Raw genomic sequence first — 22,317 nt, 5'->3', positions numbered from 1 at the left:
TTTGTCCTGTTCATCCCCCCACCCTCTAGCTCTGACCCATGCCATTCTTGGTTCCTCGAACATGGAGCTCTGGAAAGGAAGGACTGATACCGCCTGGCTGCAGATCAGAAGAGGATTCCAGCATAGAGGGAGAATTTAAAATATGAGAAAAGGAGAATTGATAGAAGTTTGGAGGAGTTTCAACAAAGAACCAAAGCAAAGGATTAGCTGTAGACAGGAAGACAGCATCTTGACAGTGACCTCCGGGAGGCACGGGTGAGACAGAACGCTGGGCTGCTGAGGACAGGCAGGGAAGACCAATAACCTTGCACCAATTGGGATTCAAATGGCTGAGTAGACAGAGAAGGGAGAAGGACTTGAAGACTATGAAAAGAATTTGGCCTAGTCTTATCCCTACATCCCTGGGGAAGGATGTGGGCCACAGAGGGATCTCCATGTTTCTATTATGAAAGGAGCCCACAATTCCAGATGACTAGAAACCTGCCTAAATCATATGGGCATCCAAACTTCTGTGCCTTGGGGCCTCCTGGAGCCTTTTTGGCCTACTACCATGACTAACAACACGGCTAGCAAATTCCCCAGAGGTTCACTGTCAGTTCCTGCTGCTGCCCTTTATTTCCTCCCTTCGCTGCCCCTAAGATGCTGATGAACAGAAATTGAAGATGCATCCCATACAGGTTCATTTTCTGTTTTTTTTACCTTGAGACGGAATCTCGCCCTGTCACCGGGGTGGAGTGCAGTGGCATGATCACGGCTCACTGCAACATCCGCCTCTCAAGTTCAATGATTCTCCTGCCTCAGCTTCCCAAGTAGCTGGGATTACAGGCGCCCGCCACCACGCCCGGCTTATTTTTGTATTATTAGTAGAGACGGGGTTTCACCATGTTGGCCAGGCTGATCTCGAACTCCTGACCTCAAGTGATCTGCCTGCCTTGGCCTCCCAAAGTGCTGGGATTACAGGCATGAGCCACCGTGCCCGGCCCATTTTTCTAATCTAGCTCATATCAGCCACAAAAAGTCATTGTCTCTAGAAACCCTACTTGAGTGTTCTTAACAGCTCTTGCTCTCTCAGAAACAGCTGGCATGACGGGAAAACCTCAGAGACAAAATTACATTATTTTTTTTTCCCCTTTGGACAAAGGGTTTTCCTCTGTTGCCCAGGCTGGAGTGCAGTGGCACAGTCATGGCTCACTGCAGCCTCAACCTCCTGGGCTCAAGCAATCTTCCCACCTCAGCCTCCTGAGTAGCTGGGACTACAGGCATGCACCACCACACCTGGCTAATTTTTTAAATAATTATTTTTATTTCAATAGTTTTTTGGGGGGGGGCTGGAGGCTCACACCTGTAATCCCAGCACTTTGGGAGGCCAAGGTGGGTGGATCATTTGAAGGTCAGGAATTCGAGGCCAGCCTGGCCAACATGGTGAAAACCCCGTCTCTACTAAAAATACAAAAATTAGCCAGATGCGATGGCGCATGCCTGTAATCCCAGCTACTTGGGGGGCAGAGGTGGGAGGATTGCCTGAGCCCAGGAAGTCAAGGCTGCAGTGACCTGAAATCATGCCGCTGCACTCCAACACAGGCAACAGAGTAAGACCCTATCTCCAAAAAGAGGGAAAGGTTACAGGTGAATAAAACATTACCTACACAGGGTAAGAAACAGGGTGAAGCCAGCAAAACTACTGTGAATGCATTTGGGTAGTTTTTGCTCTTGGGCTGGGGTTTATTTTTCAGAACTACAAAACAAAAGCAGAAAGCAAATCCCTAAATACTAAGAAAAAATGAATCCAACTGTGTATCAAGTTGACAGCATAATCAGAGAAAAAAGTATTTTGATTTTAAAAACAGTATTTTCATTGTGAATCTCTAGTGGGATGTATTCTAAGAATAAAAATAATTGCAGGCCAGGCACGGTGGCTCAAGCCTGTAATCCCAGCACTTTGGGAGGCCGAGGCGGGTGGATCACGAGGTCAGGAGTTCAAGACCGGCCTGGCCACCATGGTGAAACCCCGTCTCTACTAAAAATACAAAAATTAGCCAGGCATGGTGGCAGGCACCTGTAGTCCCAGCTACTCGGGAGGCTGAGGCAGGAGAATCACTTGAATCCTGGAGGCAGAGGCTGCAGTGAGCTGAGATTGCACCACTGTACTCCAGCCTGGGTGAGACAGAGTAAGACTCCATTTAAAAAATAAAATAAAAATAAAGGGATGATTAATGTCCCACCGAGGATGGAGCAGAATGGTGATTTTATCATGTTACTCAGAATGGTGCACAATTTAAAACTTACAAAGTGTTTATTTCTGTTATTTCATTTAATGTTTTCAAACCACGGTTGACCAAGAGTAACTGAAACCAAGGAAAGCAAAACCACAAGTAAGGGGGGGTTTTCTGTACTATTCCATTTTGCCTGAGTCCTGAAATCTCAATAATACAAGGTTTTTTTGTAAAGTAGTTGAAAGAAGGATAAAATGGTTGACTAAAATGAGATATTAAATCCCTCCGAATGAACTGAAGGCCTACACATGAAAAATGTTATAAAACTTAAATCAGTGGAGACGCAATCATCCCATGCTGGAAGAAATGCAAGTCAAAATACCAATGGGTAATTATCTTTTCCCTGATTTTAAAAAATATACATAACTTTTAACCCAGAAATTGTTATGCTAAGAGTTTCTTAGAATAACCCAAACATTGTGCAAGACGTTATATTCAATAATACTAGATTAAATAAATGTTATAGCCATATAGTGGAATATTGTGCAGCAATTAAAATGATATATTTATTGACATGAAAATGTTCAAGTGGAAAAGAAGTTATATAATTTATATAGTTCTGTATTTGTTAAGTTATATACAAACACAAGCCTGTGTATGTATTCACACACCCATGAAGGGGGAAGGCCAGGATATATACACCCTTTTCTTTTTTTTTTTTTTTTTTTGAGACGGAGTCTCAGGCTGGAGTGCAGTGGTATGCTCTCTGCTCACTGCAACCTCCGCCTCTTGGGCTGAAGCGATTCTCCTGCCTCAACCTCCCCAGTAGCTGGGATTACAGGCACCCACCACCACACTCAGCTAATTTTTGTATTTCTAGTACATATGGAGTGTCACCATGTTGGTCAGGCTGGTCTTGAACTCCTGACCTCGAGTCATTGGCCCAACTCAGCCTCCCAAAGTGCTGGGATTACATGTGTGACACACCGCACCTGGCCCAAATGTTAATGTTAAGAGGTATTAACTCTGGTTGGTGAATTTGCAGAATTAATATTCTTTACCATCAGTATTTTCTTTGAACACATATTACTGATATAATTAAATAAAAATCAAAGGAGACAAGGTGGTAGTGTGGGATCAGACTTTATGATCGCCATGAGGAGGGGGATGTTCCTGGGAGGCTGTGGAAGGGGAGTGGTAAGGTTGCCCCGTGTGTTCTTAAAGTACATACTGCCAAGAACTCTCTCTCTGTTGCTTCTCCTGGCACTTTCCTAAGTGTACTCCATAAAATAGTTCCACAGGTGTCTCACAGAAAAGGGTTCAACGTCCCAAGTTTTAGGAAATGCTAGGTTAAGACATAATTCGTTCATATCAAACTTCTTATGATGTTTGTTATGCATCCCCAAGAGGAAAGGACATGGTACACATATTCATTGGCCCACAGACCCTTTGCTTTATATCTTTAAAAAAAAAAAAAAAAAAAAAGGCTGGGTACGGTGGCTCACGCCTGTAATCCCAGCACCTTGGGAGGCCAAGGTGGGCAGATCATGAGGTCAGGAGATCAAGACATCCTGGCTAACACAGTGAAACCCCGTCTCCACTAAAAATACAAAAAAATTAGCTGGGTGAGGTGGCGGACGCCTATAGTCCCAGCTACTTGGGAGGCTGAGGCAAGAGAATGGCATGAACCCAGGAGGTGGAGCTTGCAGTGAGCTGGGATCGCGCCACTGAACTCCAGCCTGGGTGACAGAGCAAGACACCGTCTCAAAAAAAAAAAAAATGGGGGTCTTACCCTCTTGCCCAGGCTAGTCTCAAACTCCTGGGCTGAAGCGATTCTCCTGCCTCAGTGGACCCCAAAGTGCTGGGATTACAATTTTTTATACAAGTTACAAGACTTAACACATTTTAGGAAATGCCCATCTAAGGACCTAAAGTTTAAGGATTGTTTCCACCACATATTTCCATGTAGGGTCTCAAAGCTGCTAGCCTGTTTTCCTAGATTTAGATGGACTCATCTCAAAACAGCCTCACATTTATAATATATATGCTTTTTTGTTTTTGTTTTTTGGTCTCAAGCTTTATGGTTTTAAACAGAATTTGCATCTTGCGCTCAGGTCACTTAGAGCAGTATTTTCCTTCCCTGAATTATCTGTCCATTAGTGGGCAGAGAAATCAACTTGGTGGCACAACCTGAATTTTTTAAAAAACTGAAATAAAACTATCAGAGTATAGTAAGAATATGTATTACTTCACAAAAGCATATGTGAAATTTTTGTATCCATATATAATCACACTGTGTGTGTAGTCACAACATAAAATACACTTATTCCTATGAGTTGCAATAAAAGAAAAGTGAAAGCCACTGAATTAAAGAGATGAACTGGTAAATAGATAAAATTAACACCTATTTTAATATATCCAAACCCCTTCCTTATATATATTAGGTAAATTAAAAGAAAAGAAATTATCAAAGCAGTAATACAGCCAGCTAGATTGCCACCTTACAAACGAGTAAAGTACCGTAAGTTTTGTTTGAATATCAGGTGCTTAGGAGTTTTTCTCAAAGAAACAGTTATAAAAGAGAATAGGTTCCCAATTAGTTCATAAAAGCCACTTTAAAGGATGTAGCTTAACTATAGTACTGAGGCTGTCACACACTTAACTTTCGGTCTCTTGCTTATTTATTCATATCTGAGGTTCACTGTTTCTACTAGGACACATTCTGCCCACACCCACACCTTGGTCCCCACATCGAGCAGCTCCTCACAGCAGGCAGACATCCGCTATCAGACATGATGTTCCCGAAGTTGTGCTTAGGATTTCAGAGGAGGAAAAGTTCAGAAGTTCTAATAGCCTTGGGTAACTGAGGTAGAATATGGGGCTCCCAAGAACATCTTCCATATGTCCCAAATCTGTTTGCCTCCCACTCCCATCCAGCTCTGTTCAAGGTCAAGCTTGGGAAAGATACTTGCTCTCAATGGTATATTTTAAAAATCAACACCAATTTTTAATAGACTACCTGCTAAAAGGGAATAATGGCTCACTGCATCTTTTCTCAGTCCAGTATAAAAAACACACTGGCGGGACAGGCGCAATGACTCAAGCCTGTAATCCCAGCACTTTGGGAGGCCGAGGCGGGTAGATCACTTGAGGTGGGGAGTTCAAGACCAGCCTGACCAACATGGAGAAACCCTGTCTCTACTAAAAATACAAAATTAGCCGGGCGTGGTGGTGCACGCCTGTAATCCCAGCTACACAGGAGGCTGAGGCAGGAGAATCGCTTGAACCCGGGAGGCGGAGGTTGCAGTGAGCCGAGATTGTGCCACTGCACTCCAGCCTGGGCGACAAGAGTGAGACTCTGTCTCAAAAACAAAACAAAAAAAAAGAAAAACAAAACAAAACAAAAAAAAACACTGGCTTTAATGGTGATAATTTGCTACTAATAAAACCAATAGCTGTTTTTTCAACTGAACACTTAAACTTTTAGGTCCAAATAAACTGTTTGGCTCTAAAACACTGTACTACTAACAGGTTTCTTTATGCCAAGGGAGACATTCTCTAATGCCTAGAGAAGCATGGCCTGTGGTCTCTCACATTCAATTCAGGAACTCAGGGTCAAGCAGAAGGCCATGCTATAGAGTTCAACACTCTGCTCTTCCCAATTTCATTATGTCCTGGAAGTTTTAAGAGCCGTCCGGAAGAGTGTACGTTAATGGAAAGCTCAGTGAGAACTGCTCTTAAGAAGCCCCTCAAATAATACACTAAGCCCAGCATCATTCATGTGGGCAGAATACAAAATGCCATTCCTAACAGGACTTACCCAGCATGGAATCAATCTTAACCATGGTACCAAACTCTCAAGTGAAGTACACTGATGCCCAGTGAAAGCCAGGTGTTTGGTATAATGCTGACCTAGTGACCTCTGGCCTTTTTGGCTGTGCTCATTGCCTGGTCCCAGTAGTCACTGGCACAATGCCAGGAGCCCAGGGAAAGGAGCAGGGGCTGCAGGAAGGAGGGAGGTGTAGCACAACCTGCTCCTACTTCAGTCATCACCCAACCACATGGCCTCTGGCCGACCATCAAGTAGGCCCAGCATTTTCAATCCACACCACAGGCCCATGTCCTAAACCAGGATTTTACAAGTCTCAGGGAACTGGCTGCAATAGCTATAACCAGTATACCTCTGGGACCAGCAGCCGGAGCACTCCAAATGGCAGACATGTAGATTCATAGGTAACACATGCCCAATTTTTCCAGTTTTACCTCTTGCTTTTATGAACCAGAACAAGTTTGGGAGGTTGAAGTAGGGAGAGGGTTAGAAATCATTTCAGCATATACTTTTTTAGGTTCTGCCAGACAACCTTTTATTACATCAGAAAAGCAACACTAGGCACTAGATCCTGCAAAATACGTTCTGACCAACTCTAAACTTTCTGAAGTTATAACCACATCAGTAAGGTTTTTAATGAACAAAAAAGTTAAATACAAACTTTCATATGCAAAATAGATTATTGTATAACTGGCAACCTCAGAGCCAAGTACTAAATTTTCTTCCACAAATTTCAGTGGGGATGGAGTGGGGAGATGTCAGTCTTAATGAGTAGAAAACTTAATTTAGGCTTAATATATAGAAAACAAAAACTCTGAGGAAAAATAGCTTTAAATTGAATAGTATCTTTTGAATTAAACAGCTCAGGCCAGGCCCTACAGTTCTGAGGTTTATACTCAACCAGATCTGGGATGAAAATGAAGATTTAGGATTTACAGTTACTTCAAATCCATGAATCCAGTTTCAAGACTAAGCCAAGTCACCTCATTTCCAGAAAGGGAAGTCTCTTTAAGATGACCACAACACATCTCTTCGGAAGATGCTTGGATAGTCAGAGTTCCTTGGGCACAGTTCCACTATTCATGGCACTGTGCCAACGCTGTAGTGTCAGACTTCCTCTGAAAGGCAACAGGAGCCCTATTCCACAGCATTTCATTTCTCCCAGCATTTTTGAGCCTCAAAAAAACAAAAACAAAAAACAAAATCCCAAACCCTCCAGCTTCATGTTGGCAGTTACTGCTCCAGCTCCACTTCCTTCCGCCCCCAGTGAAAGTTCCCTCCTGGTCTTCAGCAGGGAGTGGCAGCTTAACATTCCTTTCAGAAATAAATAGTTCAAACAAGTAATTTAGCGCTAACTGTAAAAGAGCAGCAGCAAATGACCACTGCCCATTATATTTGCAAACGAGTGAGTGAATGAATACGCTGAACAAACACACAGAAAACAAACAATTCACAGAGTAAATCCTGCATTTCCCACATTCATAGGGAAAAGAATCTCTTAAAAAAAATAGTAGTTAGCGTTTGTTCTTGTGTGGGTTGAACAGTCCAAAGCTCTGAGCAGGCACAGCCTTACAAACAGGATTGCAAGCAGCCCTCTGCACCCCAAGTCAGGACTAGGGTGCAGTGAGAGGCCTTCATGCACTTTTGACAGCTCAGTACCTGTGAGAGAACAGAAGTGATGCAGGGACTTTTTAACCCACAATGCATGAGGTATATGGAAATGTCTGTGAAAGAACCACCAGCAGCTAGAGGGACCAGGCAAAGTTTTCTCACAGCAACTGCTGATGAAGGATTTCCCACACCATCTTCTTCCGGAAGAGAGGCATCTGGTGCTGCAAAGAATCCCATAAACAATACACGCATTACATCATAATGTGCACAGCAGCCCAACCTTCAGGTGTAATCATGTCAATAAAGCAGGATGTCCATGTTCTTTTTCTAAACGTTGACATTTTTAGATCATGGAACATACTTAACAAACCATTAAAAGGCCGGGCACAGTCCCAGCACTTTGGGAGGCCGAGGAGGGCAGATCACAAGGTCGGGAGATCAAAACCATCCTGGCTAACACGGTGAAACCTCGTCTGCATTAAAAATACAAAAATTAGCCGGGCATGGTGGTACATGCCTGTAGTCCCAGTTACTCAGGAGGCTGAGGCAGGAGAATCACTTGAACCTGAGACATGGAGGTTGCAATGAGCCAAGATCATGCCTCTGCACTCCAGCCTGGGCAACAGAGCAAGACTCCATCTCAAAATAATAATAATAATAATAATAATAATAATAATAATAAAACTAGTGATGTCCTACCCAGGGGTGGGGGCTGAAAAGTCTTAACACATGATTCTTAAATTATTTTAAATAGTTCAAAACATCTAGTAAAAACTGCACATTTGCTCTTAGTAAAACTGCTAAGACTAAGCAATAAATGCCTTTATTTTTTACTGGAATTGTATTAATTCAGCATGGGAGTCCTAGTTACTTCATGTAATACAGTTTGTATTACAGTTTGTATTCATGGAATAAATAAAGTTGGCTTGGTAGACAACATCAATCAAAATAAGGTCTGTGGATGAAAAATATTTTTTTTTTTTTTTGAGACGGAGTCTCGCTCTGTCGCCCAGTATGGAGTGCAGTGGCCGGATCTAAGCTCACTGCAAGCTCCGCCTCCCAGGTTTACGCCATTCTCCTGCCTCAGCCTCCCGAGTAGCTGGGACTACAGGCGCCCGCCACCTCGCCCGGCTAGTTTTTTGTATTTTTTAGTAGAGATGGGGTTTCACCATGTTAGCCAGGATGGTCTCGATCTCCTGACCTCGTGATCCGCCTGTCTTGGCCTCCCAAAGTGCTGGGATTACAGGCTTGAGCCACCGCGCCCGGCCTGAAAAATATTTTTAATGAGGTTGTCCTCAGTTGTAAAAAGGTTGAGAATCCACTGTTACAAATTCTCAAGAATTCCCAACATACTTGAGTTTCCAATCAAATGCAGAGCCATGGAGAATTAAACAAACAAAAGAGCAGAACAGAAAGGAAGAGCAGTATTCACAAGTTACATCTTAGACCTGTGACTTCAGTGCTCACAGGCCTGTTTTTCCCTTGCTATTAAATACTGGCATACCTCTTTATTTGGCTACAAATAATAATACACAGGAACCAATGAATGCCAGAGTTCAGAGATTTGCAATTTGTGCCCATTGTGTACCAAAGACTAGGATAAACCTGATAGCAGATAAAATAACAAACCCCGATTCTGGCAGGGGTAGGACTAAAACCAAGATTTACAGCAATAAGAATAGCACAGCTACTACTATTTTTTTTTTTGAGGGGGGGAGATGGAGTTTCGCTCTTGTTGCCCCAGGCTGGAGTGCAATGGTATGATCTCGACTCCCCACAACCTCCACCTCCTGGGTTCAAGCAATTCTCCTGCCTCAGCCTCCCTAGTAACTGGGATTACAGGCATGCGCCACCACGCCTGGCTAATTTTGTATTTTTAGTAGAGACAGGGTTTCTCCATGTTGGTCAGGCTGGTCTTGAACTCCTGACCTCAGCTGATCCACCTGCCTCAGCCTCCCAAAGTGCTGGGATTACAGGCATGAGCCCAGCTACTATTATTTATTTATTTTTGAGACAGAGTCTTGCTCTGTTGCCGAAACTGGAGTGCACTGGCGTGACCTCAGCTCACTGCGACCTCTGCCTCCTGGGTTCAAGCGATTCTCCTGCCTCAGTCTCCTGAGTAGCTGGAATTATAGGTGTGCACCACCACACCTGGCTAACTTTTGTGTTTTTAGTAGAGATGGGGTTTCACCATGTTGGCCAGGCTGGTCTTGAACTCCTAACCTCAGGTGATCCGCCTGCCTCGGCCTCCCAAAGTGCTGGGAATGTAGGTGTGAGCCACCACGCCTGGCCAGCTACTACTTCTGAGAGCTGAACAAGTGCCAGGCACTGGCCAAGTGCCTTATCTTGCTTAGTAACAAGTAAATGAATGAGGAGGGTCTTCACTCACCTGAGTAAATGTGATAGGTTTGTCCCTAGAAATATAATCTGCATATTTACAAGTAAACATTCCACAATCACTCCCATTCAACTGTTGAGGAATCTCCTAAAATTACAAAGAAAAAAGAAGGGAGGAAAGGGTAAAACATCATTAAATACAAATCCCTTGGACTTTTTCTAAATATTGCTGTAAACAATATAATACAGGTAAATATTAAATCAGGTATTACCTAAACACACTGTCATATACAAAAAACACAATTATTCTTACTCTATGTGGTATAAAACATAGATCATAGCAAGGGAAAAACAGGCCTTGTGAGAACTGAAGCCACAGGTCTAAGATGTAACTTGTGAATACTGCTTTTCCTTTCTGTTCTGTTCTTGTGTCTAATTCTCCATGGTTCTGCATTTGATTGGAAACCCAGACTATGAGATGGAGAGCGTGACCCCATAGGAAAAATGTTTTTCAGAAAAGAAAAAAACAAAGTGAAAGCTCCATATCTCAGCTCCCATTCAAAGAAACCAAATTGAAAGGAGGTTTACTACTGGGGATGCTAGTCAGAATTATTTCAGAAGCATTTATTAATTTTAAAAAGGGCCAAGTGTGGTCAATCAGAAATGTAACTTCTCTAGCTAAGAAAATAAGACTACTGCTTTGGACCCCTACAGCTTCAAGGCAGACAGAGAGAAGTTCCTGGATAGGAACCAATCAGGATCTTGCTTTGACGGATCAGTTATGCCCTAAGGCAAAAACAAGACTTGCTACAAGCAGCACTAAGAGCATAATAAGCCAAAGGTGGTGGATTCTAAACCCACTGAGCCCACACCTTCTCCAGGCCTGTGTTGCCCTAACCTTGGCGGTTCCTGACACACTCTGGCTGTCAGTCACAAGTAGCACAAGTTAGTAAGAATATGGGAGAGGCCGCTTCCACTGCTGGAAAACACACTAGATGACAAAAGCTCAATTTTTATTCAAAGAAATGAAGTTAATTATGATTTTTAAAGTTTGCTTAAATACATACCATCCATACATACGCAGATACCTCACACTTTTCTTTTAAGCCTAGCATCTCTCACAGAATGGACAAAACTACAGACTACAATATACAAAGAAAGGCAATTTGCTTTCTTTATTCCATTTCCCATACCAGAACACAGGATTCATCCTAACAGACTCTTGCTTACATCTGTGCTCTCCTTAGGAAATTTCAAAGCTTATCCTTCAAATTTTTCTTTTTCTTTTTTTTTTTTTTGAGACAGTCTCGCTCTGTTGCCCAGGCTGGAGTGCAGTGGCGCGATATCCACTCACTGCAACCTCTGCCTGCCGGGTTTAACTGATTCTCCTGCTTCAGCCTCCTGAATAGCTAGGATTATAAGCATGCGCCACCAGACCCAGTTGATTTTTAGTGGTGACAAGGCTTTGCCATGTTGGCCAGGCTGGTCTCAAATTCCTGACCTCAGGTGATCTGCACACCTTGGCCTCCCAAAGTGCTGGGATTACAGGTGTTAGCCACCACACCCAGCCCAAATTTTTCAGTTTAGAAATTAAAATGCTTTTTTTGGAATGGGATCCTAAGATTTAAATAAACAAACTCCCAAATTTTGGAAAAAAAATGTAAACTTTCATTAGCATCAACAGGGAAATTAGCCAACTTGAATTTATTGGGTTTTTTTCCCAATTCTGTGAGAGATATGCAAGCATATGGTTAACATTACATTTGGTGCAAGAAGATGAAAGCGAAGCAACCATCTTAGTTAAATTAATTGCTAAAGATTTAGAAGCAGATCATTCTTAAGATGTATACTCTGGCCAGGCATAGTGGCTCACACCTGTAATCCCAGCACTTTATTTTGGGAGGCCAGGAGTTTGAGACTAGCCTGGGCAACAAAGCAAGATCCCGTCTCTACAAAAAAGAAAGAAAGAAAGAAAAAAAAAGATGTGTACTTTAAAAGTATGCAGGGAGGGAGGAAGGGCGGGAAGGGAGCCAAATCTGAATAATATACTATTAGTAAATGCAACAAAGTATGTCAAATATAGATGATTGTCACTCACATGTGGTTTCATGCTGTAATGGGTCCACTCTAAAAGATTGAGATCACTATTTCTTTTGGTCTTACTTTCATCCTGTAAATACTGACTAAAAAGCAAAACAAAGAAGGAATACAACAATAAATCCTTACAGAAACTAACCATTATGGTTACAAAGGGCTTTGTGATGTTAAACAGATATGCCATTCTCAAATCCATATTCATTAGCTTTTTAAAAACGTGACTGCTTTCTGGATTTTTTTTTTTAGATGGAGTCTCGCTCTGTCACCCAGGCTGGAGCGCAGTGGCGCGATCTCGGCTCACTGCAACCTGTGCCTCCCAGGTTCATGCCATTCTCCTGCCTTAGCCTTCCAAGTAGCTGGGACCACAGGCACCTACCACCACGCCCTGCTAATTTTTTGTATTTTTTTTAGTAGAGACGGGGTTTCGCCATGTTAGCCAGGATGCTCTCGATCTCCTGAGCCTGTGATCCCGCCTGCCTCAGCCTCCCAAAGTGGCTTTCTGGATTTTTAATTTAATTTGGGGAGGTCTGCTTATAAAAATTATACATGCTTGTTTTTAAAAGTTGAAATATATATCAGGTTGATAAGCATTAGATGCCCCCACTAAAATTAAGATATAAAAATTAACATAGGCCTGGTGCAGTGGCTCATGCCTGTAAATCAACACTTTGGGAGGCCGAGGCGGATGGATCACCTGAGGCCAGGAGTTTGAGACCAGCCTGACCAACATGGAGAAACCCCGTCTCTACTAAAAATACAAAATTAGCCAGGCATGGTGGCACATGCCTTTAATCCCAGCTACTTGGGAGGCTGAGGCAGGAGAATTGCTTGAACCCGGGAGGTGGAGGTTGTGGTGAGTCGAGATCACGCCACTGCACTCTAGCCTGGGCAGCAAGAGTGAAACTCTGTCTCAAAAAATAAATAAATAAATAAATAAGATAAAAAGCCAAAGACCACCGGGCACAGTGGCTCACGCCTGTAATCCCAGCATTTTGGGAGGCTGGGGCGGGCAGATCACCTGAGGTTGGGAGTTCAAGACCAGCCTGACCAACATGGAGAAACCCTGTCTCTACTAAAAATTCAGAAATTAGCCGGGCATGGTGATGGAGACTGTACTCCCAGCTTCTTGGCAGGCTGAGGCACAAGCATCACTTGAACCCAGGAGGCGGAGGTTGCAGTGAACTGAGACTGCACCACTGCACGGGGTGACACAGTGAGACTCCATCTCAAAAAAAAAAAAAAAACAACAGCATGAATGTAATAAAATATGAGTTTTCAAATCCTATTATAAGCAACACATCAAACTATACTGTATGATCCCAGTAAGAACATTTCTATACATGGGATAATATATGTATATGTATGAATGCAAATGTATGTGTGCACAATTTATACACATCTTACAAAGAAAAGACTAGAAGAGAATCATTTTATAAACAATTTGGTATATCTTATGATTTTTAGAATTGTCTTCTCTATACTTTTTATTCAAGATAAACAACTATAAATAAAAATAACCTTTTATACTAAACAATATTGAATTATTGTTAGCAACAACTTTTCTTCACAAGATTAATTTGTCCTTAGTAAAAGTTAAAAGAAGGAACTTCATTGCTTCTAGTGAGCAGAAAAGGAAAAATGGACCCATCTTACTGATGCATTTTCTCACTTAACTCATGTCACTACTTTACCTAGCTAAGAAGTAGCTATGCTTTAAAGACCGGTTTCTATTATAGCAATTACTATTCGGAACAGTCCCCTGAAACCACACACTTTAAACATCGCCCCTGGGTTCTGAGATAAACTCAACTCTCATGGAAAGCATAAAGATATGAGTGGGCTTAAGAATTTAGAGGACTAACACTCCCCAACTAACAACTCCTTAGAACATTCAGAATAATGTATCAATCCCAAAGAAATCTAATGCAAATCACAGGATTCTAATAAGATCTATTTTACATCATAATACATGACAAACTTGTTTTCAGTGATGCTACTAAACATGTTTTCTCAGTTGCAATCAGCTATTATTTTTAGACCAAAAAAAAATAAAATGCATTCTAAGTCCTGAAATAGCCTTAACTATACATTAGACTACCATCCACACAGCTTCCTAGGATGAGACAGAAGAGAGATCACCTCAACAGGGGGTAGTGAGGTTTTCAACCTTTACTTACAGGAGAATCTCACAGATCCTGTGGCCTTTTTGTCCCATAGAATCCAGGTATTTAAGACACTTTTTTCTTAGGTCTATCACCTATAATGGAAAAAGATAACATCCAGAAACATCTTAAATGTAAGAGGAGTGAGAATTTTACTTCCAAAAATAAAAGCATCTTTTAAAAACTACATGTAACAATATAAATGGATTTCTAAGATACATAAAAAATGTATTATGTATCTTAGAAATCCAGGGCCAGGCATGGTGGCTCACACCTGTAATCCCAGCACTTTGGGAGGCCAAGGCAGGCAGATCATGAGGTCGGGAGTTTGAGACCAGCCTGACCAACATGGTGAAACCCTGTCTCTACTGAAAAATACAAAAATTAGTCGGGTGTGGTGGCACGCGCCTGTAATCCTAGCTGCTCAGGAGGCTGAGGCAGGAGAATCACTTGAATCTGGAAGGCAGAGGTTTCTGCGAGCCAAGATTGTGCTACTGTACTCTAGCCTGGGTTACAGCGAGACTGTCTCAAAAAAAAAAAAAAAAAAGAAAAACGATATCCACTTATATTGGTACATGTATTAAAATTTTTTTTAGTTAAAAATATATCTTATGTAACTTTAGTAAAAAAGTGTATTTTTAAGTTAAAAAATTAGTGGTCCTCTCAGAGTGATGAGACTTTTTTTTTTTTTTTTTGCTTTCTTTATATCTGTATCTTTCCTTCTTTCCTTCTCTTCTTTCTTTCTTTCTCTCTCTCTCTCTCTTTTTTTTTTTTTGAGACAAGATCTCACTTTGTCACCCAGGCTGGAGTGCAGTGGTGTGATCACAGCTCACTGCAGCCTTGACCTCCTAGGCTCAGGGAATCTTCCACCTCAGCCTTCCAAGTAGCTGGGACCATAGGTGTGCACCACCATGCCCAGCAAATTTTTAAATTTGTATATAGACAGGGTCTTTCCATGTTGCCCAGGCTGGTCTCAAACTCTTGGGCTCAAGCAACCCCTCCTGCCTCGGCCTCCCAAAGTCTGGGATTATAGGCATGAGCCACCACACCTGGCCTTATAAGTGCATTTTTCTACAATAAACCTGTACTATCTTGTAAACAAAACTAAATAAATATAATAACCCTTATGTGTACTAAGACTCTTTCCTATTAAAAATGAAAGCTCCTCGCCCAGGTAAGGTGGCTCACACCTATGATCTCAGCACTTTGGGAGGCTAAGGTGGCGGATCATGAGGTCTGGAGTTCAAGACCAGTCTGACCAACATGGTGAAACTCCGTCTCTACTGAAAATACAAAAATTAGCCAGGTACGGTGGCCCACACCTGTAATCCCAGCTACTGATGTAGGAGAATTGCTTGAACCCAGGAGGCGGAGGTTGCAGTGAGCTGAGATTGCGCCATTGCACTCCAGCCTGGGAGGCAGAGCAAGACTCCATCTCAAAAATAAAATAAAATAAATAAAAAAAAAAATAAAATAAATAAATAATAAATAAATAAATAAATAAGAAAGCTCCTCAAGTTCAAGGACTTTGTCTTCTAGGTTTCTAAGTTGTTCAACTCAAGAACTAAAAAGGAGGCCCGGTGCGGTGGCTCACCCATCATTTTGAGAGGCTGAGGTGGGAGGACTGCTTAAAGCCAGGAGCTCGAGACTAGCTTGGGCAAAAAAAAACAAGACTCTGTCTCTACAAAAAAATTAAAAATGAATTTAAAAAAATCAGCCAGGCATAGTAGTGCACATCTGTAGTCCCAGCTACCTGGGAGGCTAAAGTGAGAGGATCACTTGTGCCCAGGAGGTGAGGTTACAGTGAGCTATGGTTGTGCCACTATACTCCAGCTTGGGTGGCAGAATAAGACCCTGTCTCTAAAAATAAAAATTAAAAAAAAAAAAAAGAAAAAGAAAAAGAAAAAAAGGCCAGGCATGGTGGCTCACACCTGTAATACCAGCACTTTGAAAACTGAGGCAGGAGAACCACTTGAGGCCAGGCGTTGGATACCAACCAGGGCAACATAGCAAGACTCCATCTTGCCAAATAAGTAAATAAATAAAATTAGCCAAGCATGGTGGACCATGCCTGTAGTCCTAGTCACTCAGGAGGCTGAGGCAGGAGGACCACCTAAGTCCAGGACTTCCAGGCTGCAATGAGCTATGATCACACCAATTCTCTCCAGCCTGGGTAACACAGCAAGACCTAGTCTCTAATTTTAAAAAATAGTAAAATAAAATAAACATAAAATTTTTAAAAGAATAAATAAGAACTAAAAAGGGTTGGGTGAAGGAGGAGACACTAAAAAAAATAAAAAATAAAAAGAGACTCTGCAGAGCATGCTTATAATATATTCTACTGGCCTTTATACACAGGGCAGAAAAGGGCAGCATTATTTTAAAAAAATGGTCTTTATCCAAAGTCCAACAATTAACCATTAACCCTCTCTACTCACCACCAGGCTCCAATGTACCTTCCGATGAATAGGCACCAGAATAATTTCTTGTTCAAAGAGATTTACCCCTTTGGTCCATCGTTTCACTGCTTGGTAACCCCCAGACTTTAATTTAGGATAGAAGAAAGTACTAAATACATGAAGTGCTGGATAGCCTTGCTTTCTATTTCTTTCCACCAGAAGATTCATGTAAAAATTAATGACCTACAAAATACCAAGGGAGCAAAAGCTGGAACATGGCAAATATATTATCAAAACTAAATTTCTACCTGAATAAGGATGAATTCAAAGGTAAGGTACTAAAGAAGGGGATAAAAGGACTCTCTATAGTAGAAGACGGAAAAAAGTGATCAGTGCAAAATGGAACACATGAAAATGGAATGAAACTGTACTTTTAAGGCATGTGAGTAACACTTAATGGCCAGAAGATGGAATCCAGGAAGAAAGTCTGTGCAATAATGAAAAGATCTACATAACTGTAACACAGCCAAAAAATGCAGAAATATTAACAGTAAGTGAATTTTACTACATATAAATTAGACTTCAATTTTAAAATATAAACTGGAAGGACATACACCAAAATATTAACATTTTATTTATCTTTGAGTGGTGGTACATTTGAACAGTAATATTTTTTACTTTTCCTGTATTTTCCAAATGTTCTACAATAAACAAATTACATTATAATGTAAAACAAAACATTCCTGTTTTCAAAGAATGTGTTTATAAGTAACTAGTCATAGGGGATTTCCCTCAAAGAGAGAAGATGCAGGGGCTAAACAGTTTGGGAAAGAACCCACCAGAAAATTGTCAAAGAACTTAAGAGTTAGCTTCTGCTAAATGTATTAAGGATACAAGATGACAAGTTAGGCAAAATTTTTCAGCTATCATTCAAATAAAGAAAAATACATACAGTATATAGTAATCAATATATCCCTTTATTACTCAAAAAATAAAACAGGCCAGGCGTGGTGCCTCACGCCTGTAATCCCAGCACTTTGGGAGGCCAAGGCGGGCAGATCACCTGAGGTCCAGAGTTTGAGACTAGCCTGACCAACATGGAGAAACCCTGTCTCTCCTAAAAATGCAAAATTAGCCGGGCATGGTGGTACATGCCTGTAATCCCAGCTACTTGGGAGGCTGAGGTAGGAGAATCGCTTGAACCCAGGAGGTGGAGGTTGCATGGAGCCAAGATTGCACCATTGCACTGCAGCCTGGACAACAAGAGCAAAACTCTGTCTCAAAAACAAAAAACAAAAACAAAAAAACAGCTACTATAAGAATCCACCTAAAATACAGTATCACTTGCTGCTTCCTCCCATTCATCAGCTGTATCCAGGGTTTATTGAAGACCAGTAAATGAAGTGGTGGATGCAATAAAGTACAGACGCAGAAAAGGGAAACACACTGCTAATTAAAGGCAGAAAATCAGAACTACCCATCTTTTTAAGATTTAAGATGTTTTTGTTTTAATTATAACTAAGAGTTGCTTTACCAACCCCTTATAACTGGGTAGAAGTCACTTTGATTATAGATAATAAATAAATAGTTAAACTTAATGATGGCCAAAAGGGGGAGGGAATACAACTTACTTCATCATTGAGCCAGTGATAGTTCTTTAATGTCTGAATATCTCCTCGAGTAATTCGCAATTTGAAAGCACAACTTAGGATTTCATCCTGTGGGCCATGGCCTAGGGCATTACTGATTTCCTTTTCCATGTCCTGAATTAGAAAGTCCGGAAGTTGTTATTTTAATATAGAACCCATTATCAGTTATTGAAAACTCTGAGACTGAAAAAAAGTTTTTCATCTCGGCAACCACCTGACTCTTGAGAAAAATATACTATCAAAGACTTACTAAACTATAATATGAAAACTTTTTTTCTTATTTTTTAGTAATAGAGATGGGGCCTCATTATATTGCCCAAGTTGGTTGCAAACTCCTGGGCTCAAGCAATACCCACCTTGGCCTCCCAAAGTGCTGAGATTATAGGCATGAGCCACCACAGCAACCCTGAAAATATTTTAACTTATAACTACAAAGCAATCTTAACTAATACAACAAATGCTGGTTCACTTATTAGCTTGTGGAAACAATAATAATAATATTTACATCTAAAGTATGGTCTCAATTATCCTACTACTATGTATTAACCACTATGAGCCAAACATGGTGTTAGATACTTGAAGCACATCATTAATCCATATTAGTGGGGAAGATAAAATAATATCTTATAGATATTATTTTAGATATAGAGAAGAAAACTGAGAATTTATTTTACATATTCAAAGTCACATAATTATTAAAAGGTAGAACAAAGATTTGAACCCAGGTGTGTCTAATTTCCTGGCCTTTGCTCCCTTCATAATACTAAAATCCTGATTTCCACTTTAAACTTTTTTTTTTTTTTTGAGACAGAGTCTCACTTTGTCACCCAAGCTGGAGCGCAGTTGCATGATCTCACCTCACTGCAACCTCTGCCTCCCAGGTTCATGCGATTTTTGTGCCTCTGTCTCCTGATTAGCTGGAATTATAGGCACGCACCACCATGCCAGCTATTTTTTTTGTATTTTTAGTAAAGACGAGGTTTCACCATGTTGGCCAGGCTGGTCTTGAACTCCTGACCTCAAGTGATCTGCCTGCCTCAGCCTCCCAAAGTGCTGGGATTACAGGCGTGAGCCATCGCACCCATTCTTTCCTTTAAACTTTTAAAACATCAAAATAGGCTGGGTGCAGTGGCTCGCCTGTAATCCCAGCACTTTGGGAAGCCAAGACGGGTGGATCATGAGGTCAGCCTGGCCAGCATGGTGAAACTCCGTCTCTACTAAAAAGACAAAAATTAGCTGGGCATGGTGGCACGCACCTATAGTCCCAGCTACTCAGGAGGCTGAGGCAGAAGAATCACTAAAACCTGGGAGGCAGAGGTTGCAGTAAGCTGAGATAATCCCACTGCACTCCAGCCTGGTGACAGAGCGAGACTCCATCTTAAAAATAAGTAAATAAAACATCAAAATAAGATTAGGACACCTAAGGGGTTATACCATCCTTTTTGACATGAAGAGAATAAGCAAACAGGCAGAAACTTGGAAACCAGGCAGCAATCTAGCAATTGACTCCTTATGGAATAAATGGCTTCATCATACTAAAGAATTATGCAGATAAATGCATTATTTAAGATACAAAACTAAATCCATTAACCCAATAAAAATTATTTTCCTCTAGGCCCGGGACAGGGACTCGCGCCTATAATCTCAGCACGTTGGCAAGCTGAGGTGGGTAAATCACCTAAGGTCAGGAGTTCGAGACCTGCCTGGCCAACACAGTGAAACCCAGTCTTTACTAAAAATACAAAAATTAGCTGGGCGTGGTGGCAGGTGCCTGTAATCCCAGCTACTTGGGAGGCTGAGCCAGGAGAATCACCTGAACCCAGGAGGCAGAGGTTGCAGTGAGCCAAGATCGCGCCATTGCACTCCAGCCTGGGCAACAAGAGTGAAACTCCATCTCAAAAAAAAAAAAAAAAAAAAAAAAAGAAATTATTTTCTTCCAAATATATGCTTCCTCCCCCTGCACATAGCTTCACTATTTTATGGATCTCTCTCTCCACCTGCATGCCCAATATAACAGTAAGTATTCAAGAGATTTGCCTACTAGGCCAGCATTGTAGAGGAAGCCAAGATGTGGGCACATCTTTAAAGTAAGAATTTTAACTACCTTCATTCTTTATGTTCTGTAAGTTTTTACTATTTTCAAATGCAATAATCAGCAAAAGGGGCATTTTAGTAAACTATAATCACTTTTTAAAAAAATGCAATGAACTTATTCCTAATGCCAAACCCATACTATATAACTCAACATATTTGAAGGTTAGAATTTACAAAGAATCTGTTGTATTCCAAGATATGACATGGTTGTGTTGACTCACATTTGCTAAATATCAATCTGATCCCTTAGGCCACTAATGATCATGACTCACTAAAGATCAATGTAGTCAAAGTGAATAAACAGACTATGGACCTGATTTGTTTTCATACATTGATCCCTAGTCTGGAGAAAGTCCTCAAAACAAAATATTCAAGTTTAGAATAACTGAGGTTATTTAAGGACATGCCTCTTTTTAGGATCAATACAAAGAACAATACCTCTGTAAGTTCAAGGAGATCATCCGTTCTTCTGTCCCTCTCTTTGCCTGAGCAATTCTTTTCCTTTGTCTCAATTGACACTTTCCTCCTGAGTAAGCCATTGCTTCCACTGCCCAGGCGGAGTCGGGCCGACACTTCTTCTGATAGGTCGGGCTCCAGTTGGTATCCCCTCCTCTGATCAAAAAAGTATCTAAATTCTACTGACATGTTTGATACTTGCAAATATAAACACGGATTACACATGAAATATAAAACTGCCACTAATGTGAAAGAAAAGAGAATTAGCAAATCCCCCAAGTGAGTAGATTTACCATATCTGTCTGTCCCTGCAAGGGGGAACAAAAAAAGCTACAGACCTAGGCCTCACAGGACCCTCCGTTACAAACCATGAAACAGAACACTCACCACCTTCCCTGGAAGTAGCAAGAAAAGTATTTTCAGTTCTCCTATCACAATTAAAAACAGTATGTTTAAAAGATATTATGAAAGTTTTAAACAGCAAAAAATATGACCCACAATCCCATCACTCAGAATAAATCCCTACTATCTTTACTGTAACTAAACTTGGTTCTAGTTCATCCTTGTAAAAAGTCATTTTATATGACAGAAAATGCACAAAACATTAACATACCACTTACTTCATTTTTGTAAAATGAACACCTATATAACCACAATTGTGGTAAACAAATAGAATTCTGCCAGCACCCCAGAACATATCATCTCTTTCCAGAGATGTATGACTTTTAAGAAATTCTCCCTAAGAAGCCATAAAATGCCTTGGTTGGTAATGTGTTGGTATGGAGGCAGGTTGGTCTCTCATAAACAAAGGTGGCTACTGTAGAGGCAAAACTCCAACAACTCAGAAGGCAGAAAAAAGCTGTGTATTTTCAATGTTTCCTGTTGCTTTGCTGCCTTTTTTTTTTTTTTTTTTTTGGAGACAGAGTCTTACTCTGTCACCCAGGCTGGAGTGCAGTGGTGTGATCACAGCTCACTGCAGCCTTGACCTCCTGGGCTCAAGTGATCCTCCCACCTTAGCTTCCCCAGTAGCTGGGACTACAGATGTGCCACCATGCCTGGCTAATTTTTAAATTTTTTTGTGGAGACAGTCTCACTATGTTGCCCAGGCTGGTCTCAAACTCCTGGGCTCAAGTGATCCTTCTGCCTTGGCCTCCCAAAGTTCTGGTATTACAGGTATGAGCCACTGTGCCTGGCTGGCTTGCTGCTTTTTTAAAGAAAAACAACAGAATTAACAATCAAAGTAATACATATATATATATGCTTTCTCTTGCTTTTCATGGGCACCAAAACATAAGTTATGTAAGAACACAGATATCAAATGTAACGGGGATTTTCACTTACACTTTCATTTTCAAATCTGATTCCGATCATCTTCTCCGTATCAGAAATTTTCCCCTTTGAACACCTAAGGAAACAAATTGAGAGATGACAGACTTCTGCTAGATGACTTACATCCTAGTTTTAGAAATA

General features: G+C 41.1%; 2 protein-coding genes across 4 annotated transcripts in view; one reads left to right on the top strand and one right to left on the bottom strand.

Annotated features, from left to right (window-relative positions):
* The window catches only part of IGF2BP2 (insulin like growth factor 2 mRNA binding protein 2), a 200,391-nt gene extending 199,586 nt beyond the window's left edge, over positions 1 to 805 (top strand). Inside the window, exon 17 of the mRNA XM_033211950.1 lies at positions 30 to 805. The gene's annotated coding sequence lies outside the window, so the exon portion shown is untranslated. The remainder of the gene's footprint in view (positions 1 to 29) is intronic.
* A 5,743-nt stretch (positions 806 to 6,548) lies between these two features.
* SENP2 (SUMO specific peptidase 2) overlaps positions 6,549 to 22,317 on the bottom strand; it is a 45,696-nt gene continuing 29,927 nt past the window's right edge. Inside the window, exons 10-18 of one of the 3 annotated variants that reach the window (XR_004437230.1) lie at positions 22,189 to 22,252; positions 20,830 to 21,003; positions 18,280 to 18,411; positions 16,688 to 16,891; positions 14,265 to 14,344; positions 12,089 to 12,173; positions 10,043 to 10,138; positions 7,702 to 7,874; positions 6,552 to 7,218 (exon numbers count right to left, since the gene is read on the bottom strand). Coding sequence is in view for 1 of the 3 variants with exons in the window: in XM_033211948.1 (XP_033067839.1) it covers positions 7,812 to 7,874; positions 10,043 to 10,138; positions 12,089 to 12,173; positions 14,265 to 14,344; positions 16,688 to 16,891; positions 18,280 to 18,411; positions 20,830 to 21,003; positions 22,189 to 22,252 (898 nt within the window). In the remaining 2 variants the exon portion in view is untranslated. Of the gene's footprint in view, positions 7,875 to 10,042; positions 10,139 to 12,088; positions 12,174 to 14,264; positions 14,345 to 16,687; positions 16,892 to 18,279; positions 18,412 to 20,829; positions 21,004 to 22,188; positions 22,253 to 22,317 lie in introns of all 3 variants that reach the window. The other 2 variants (XM_033211948.1, XR_004437231.1) reach the window with 2 other exon arrangements.

This window comes from Trachypithecus francoisi, unplaced genomic scaffold (genome assembly GCF_009764315.1).
Source record: "Trachypithecus francoisi isolate TF-2019V2 unplaced genomic scaffold, Tfra_2.0 Lachesis_group0, whole genome shotgun sequence".
NCBI classification, from domain to species: Eukaryota; Metazoa; Chordata; class Mammalia; order Primates; family Cercopithecidae; genus Trachypithecus; species Trachypithecus francoisi.
This window is presented reverse-complemented; position numbering and strand designations above follow the sequence as displayed.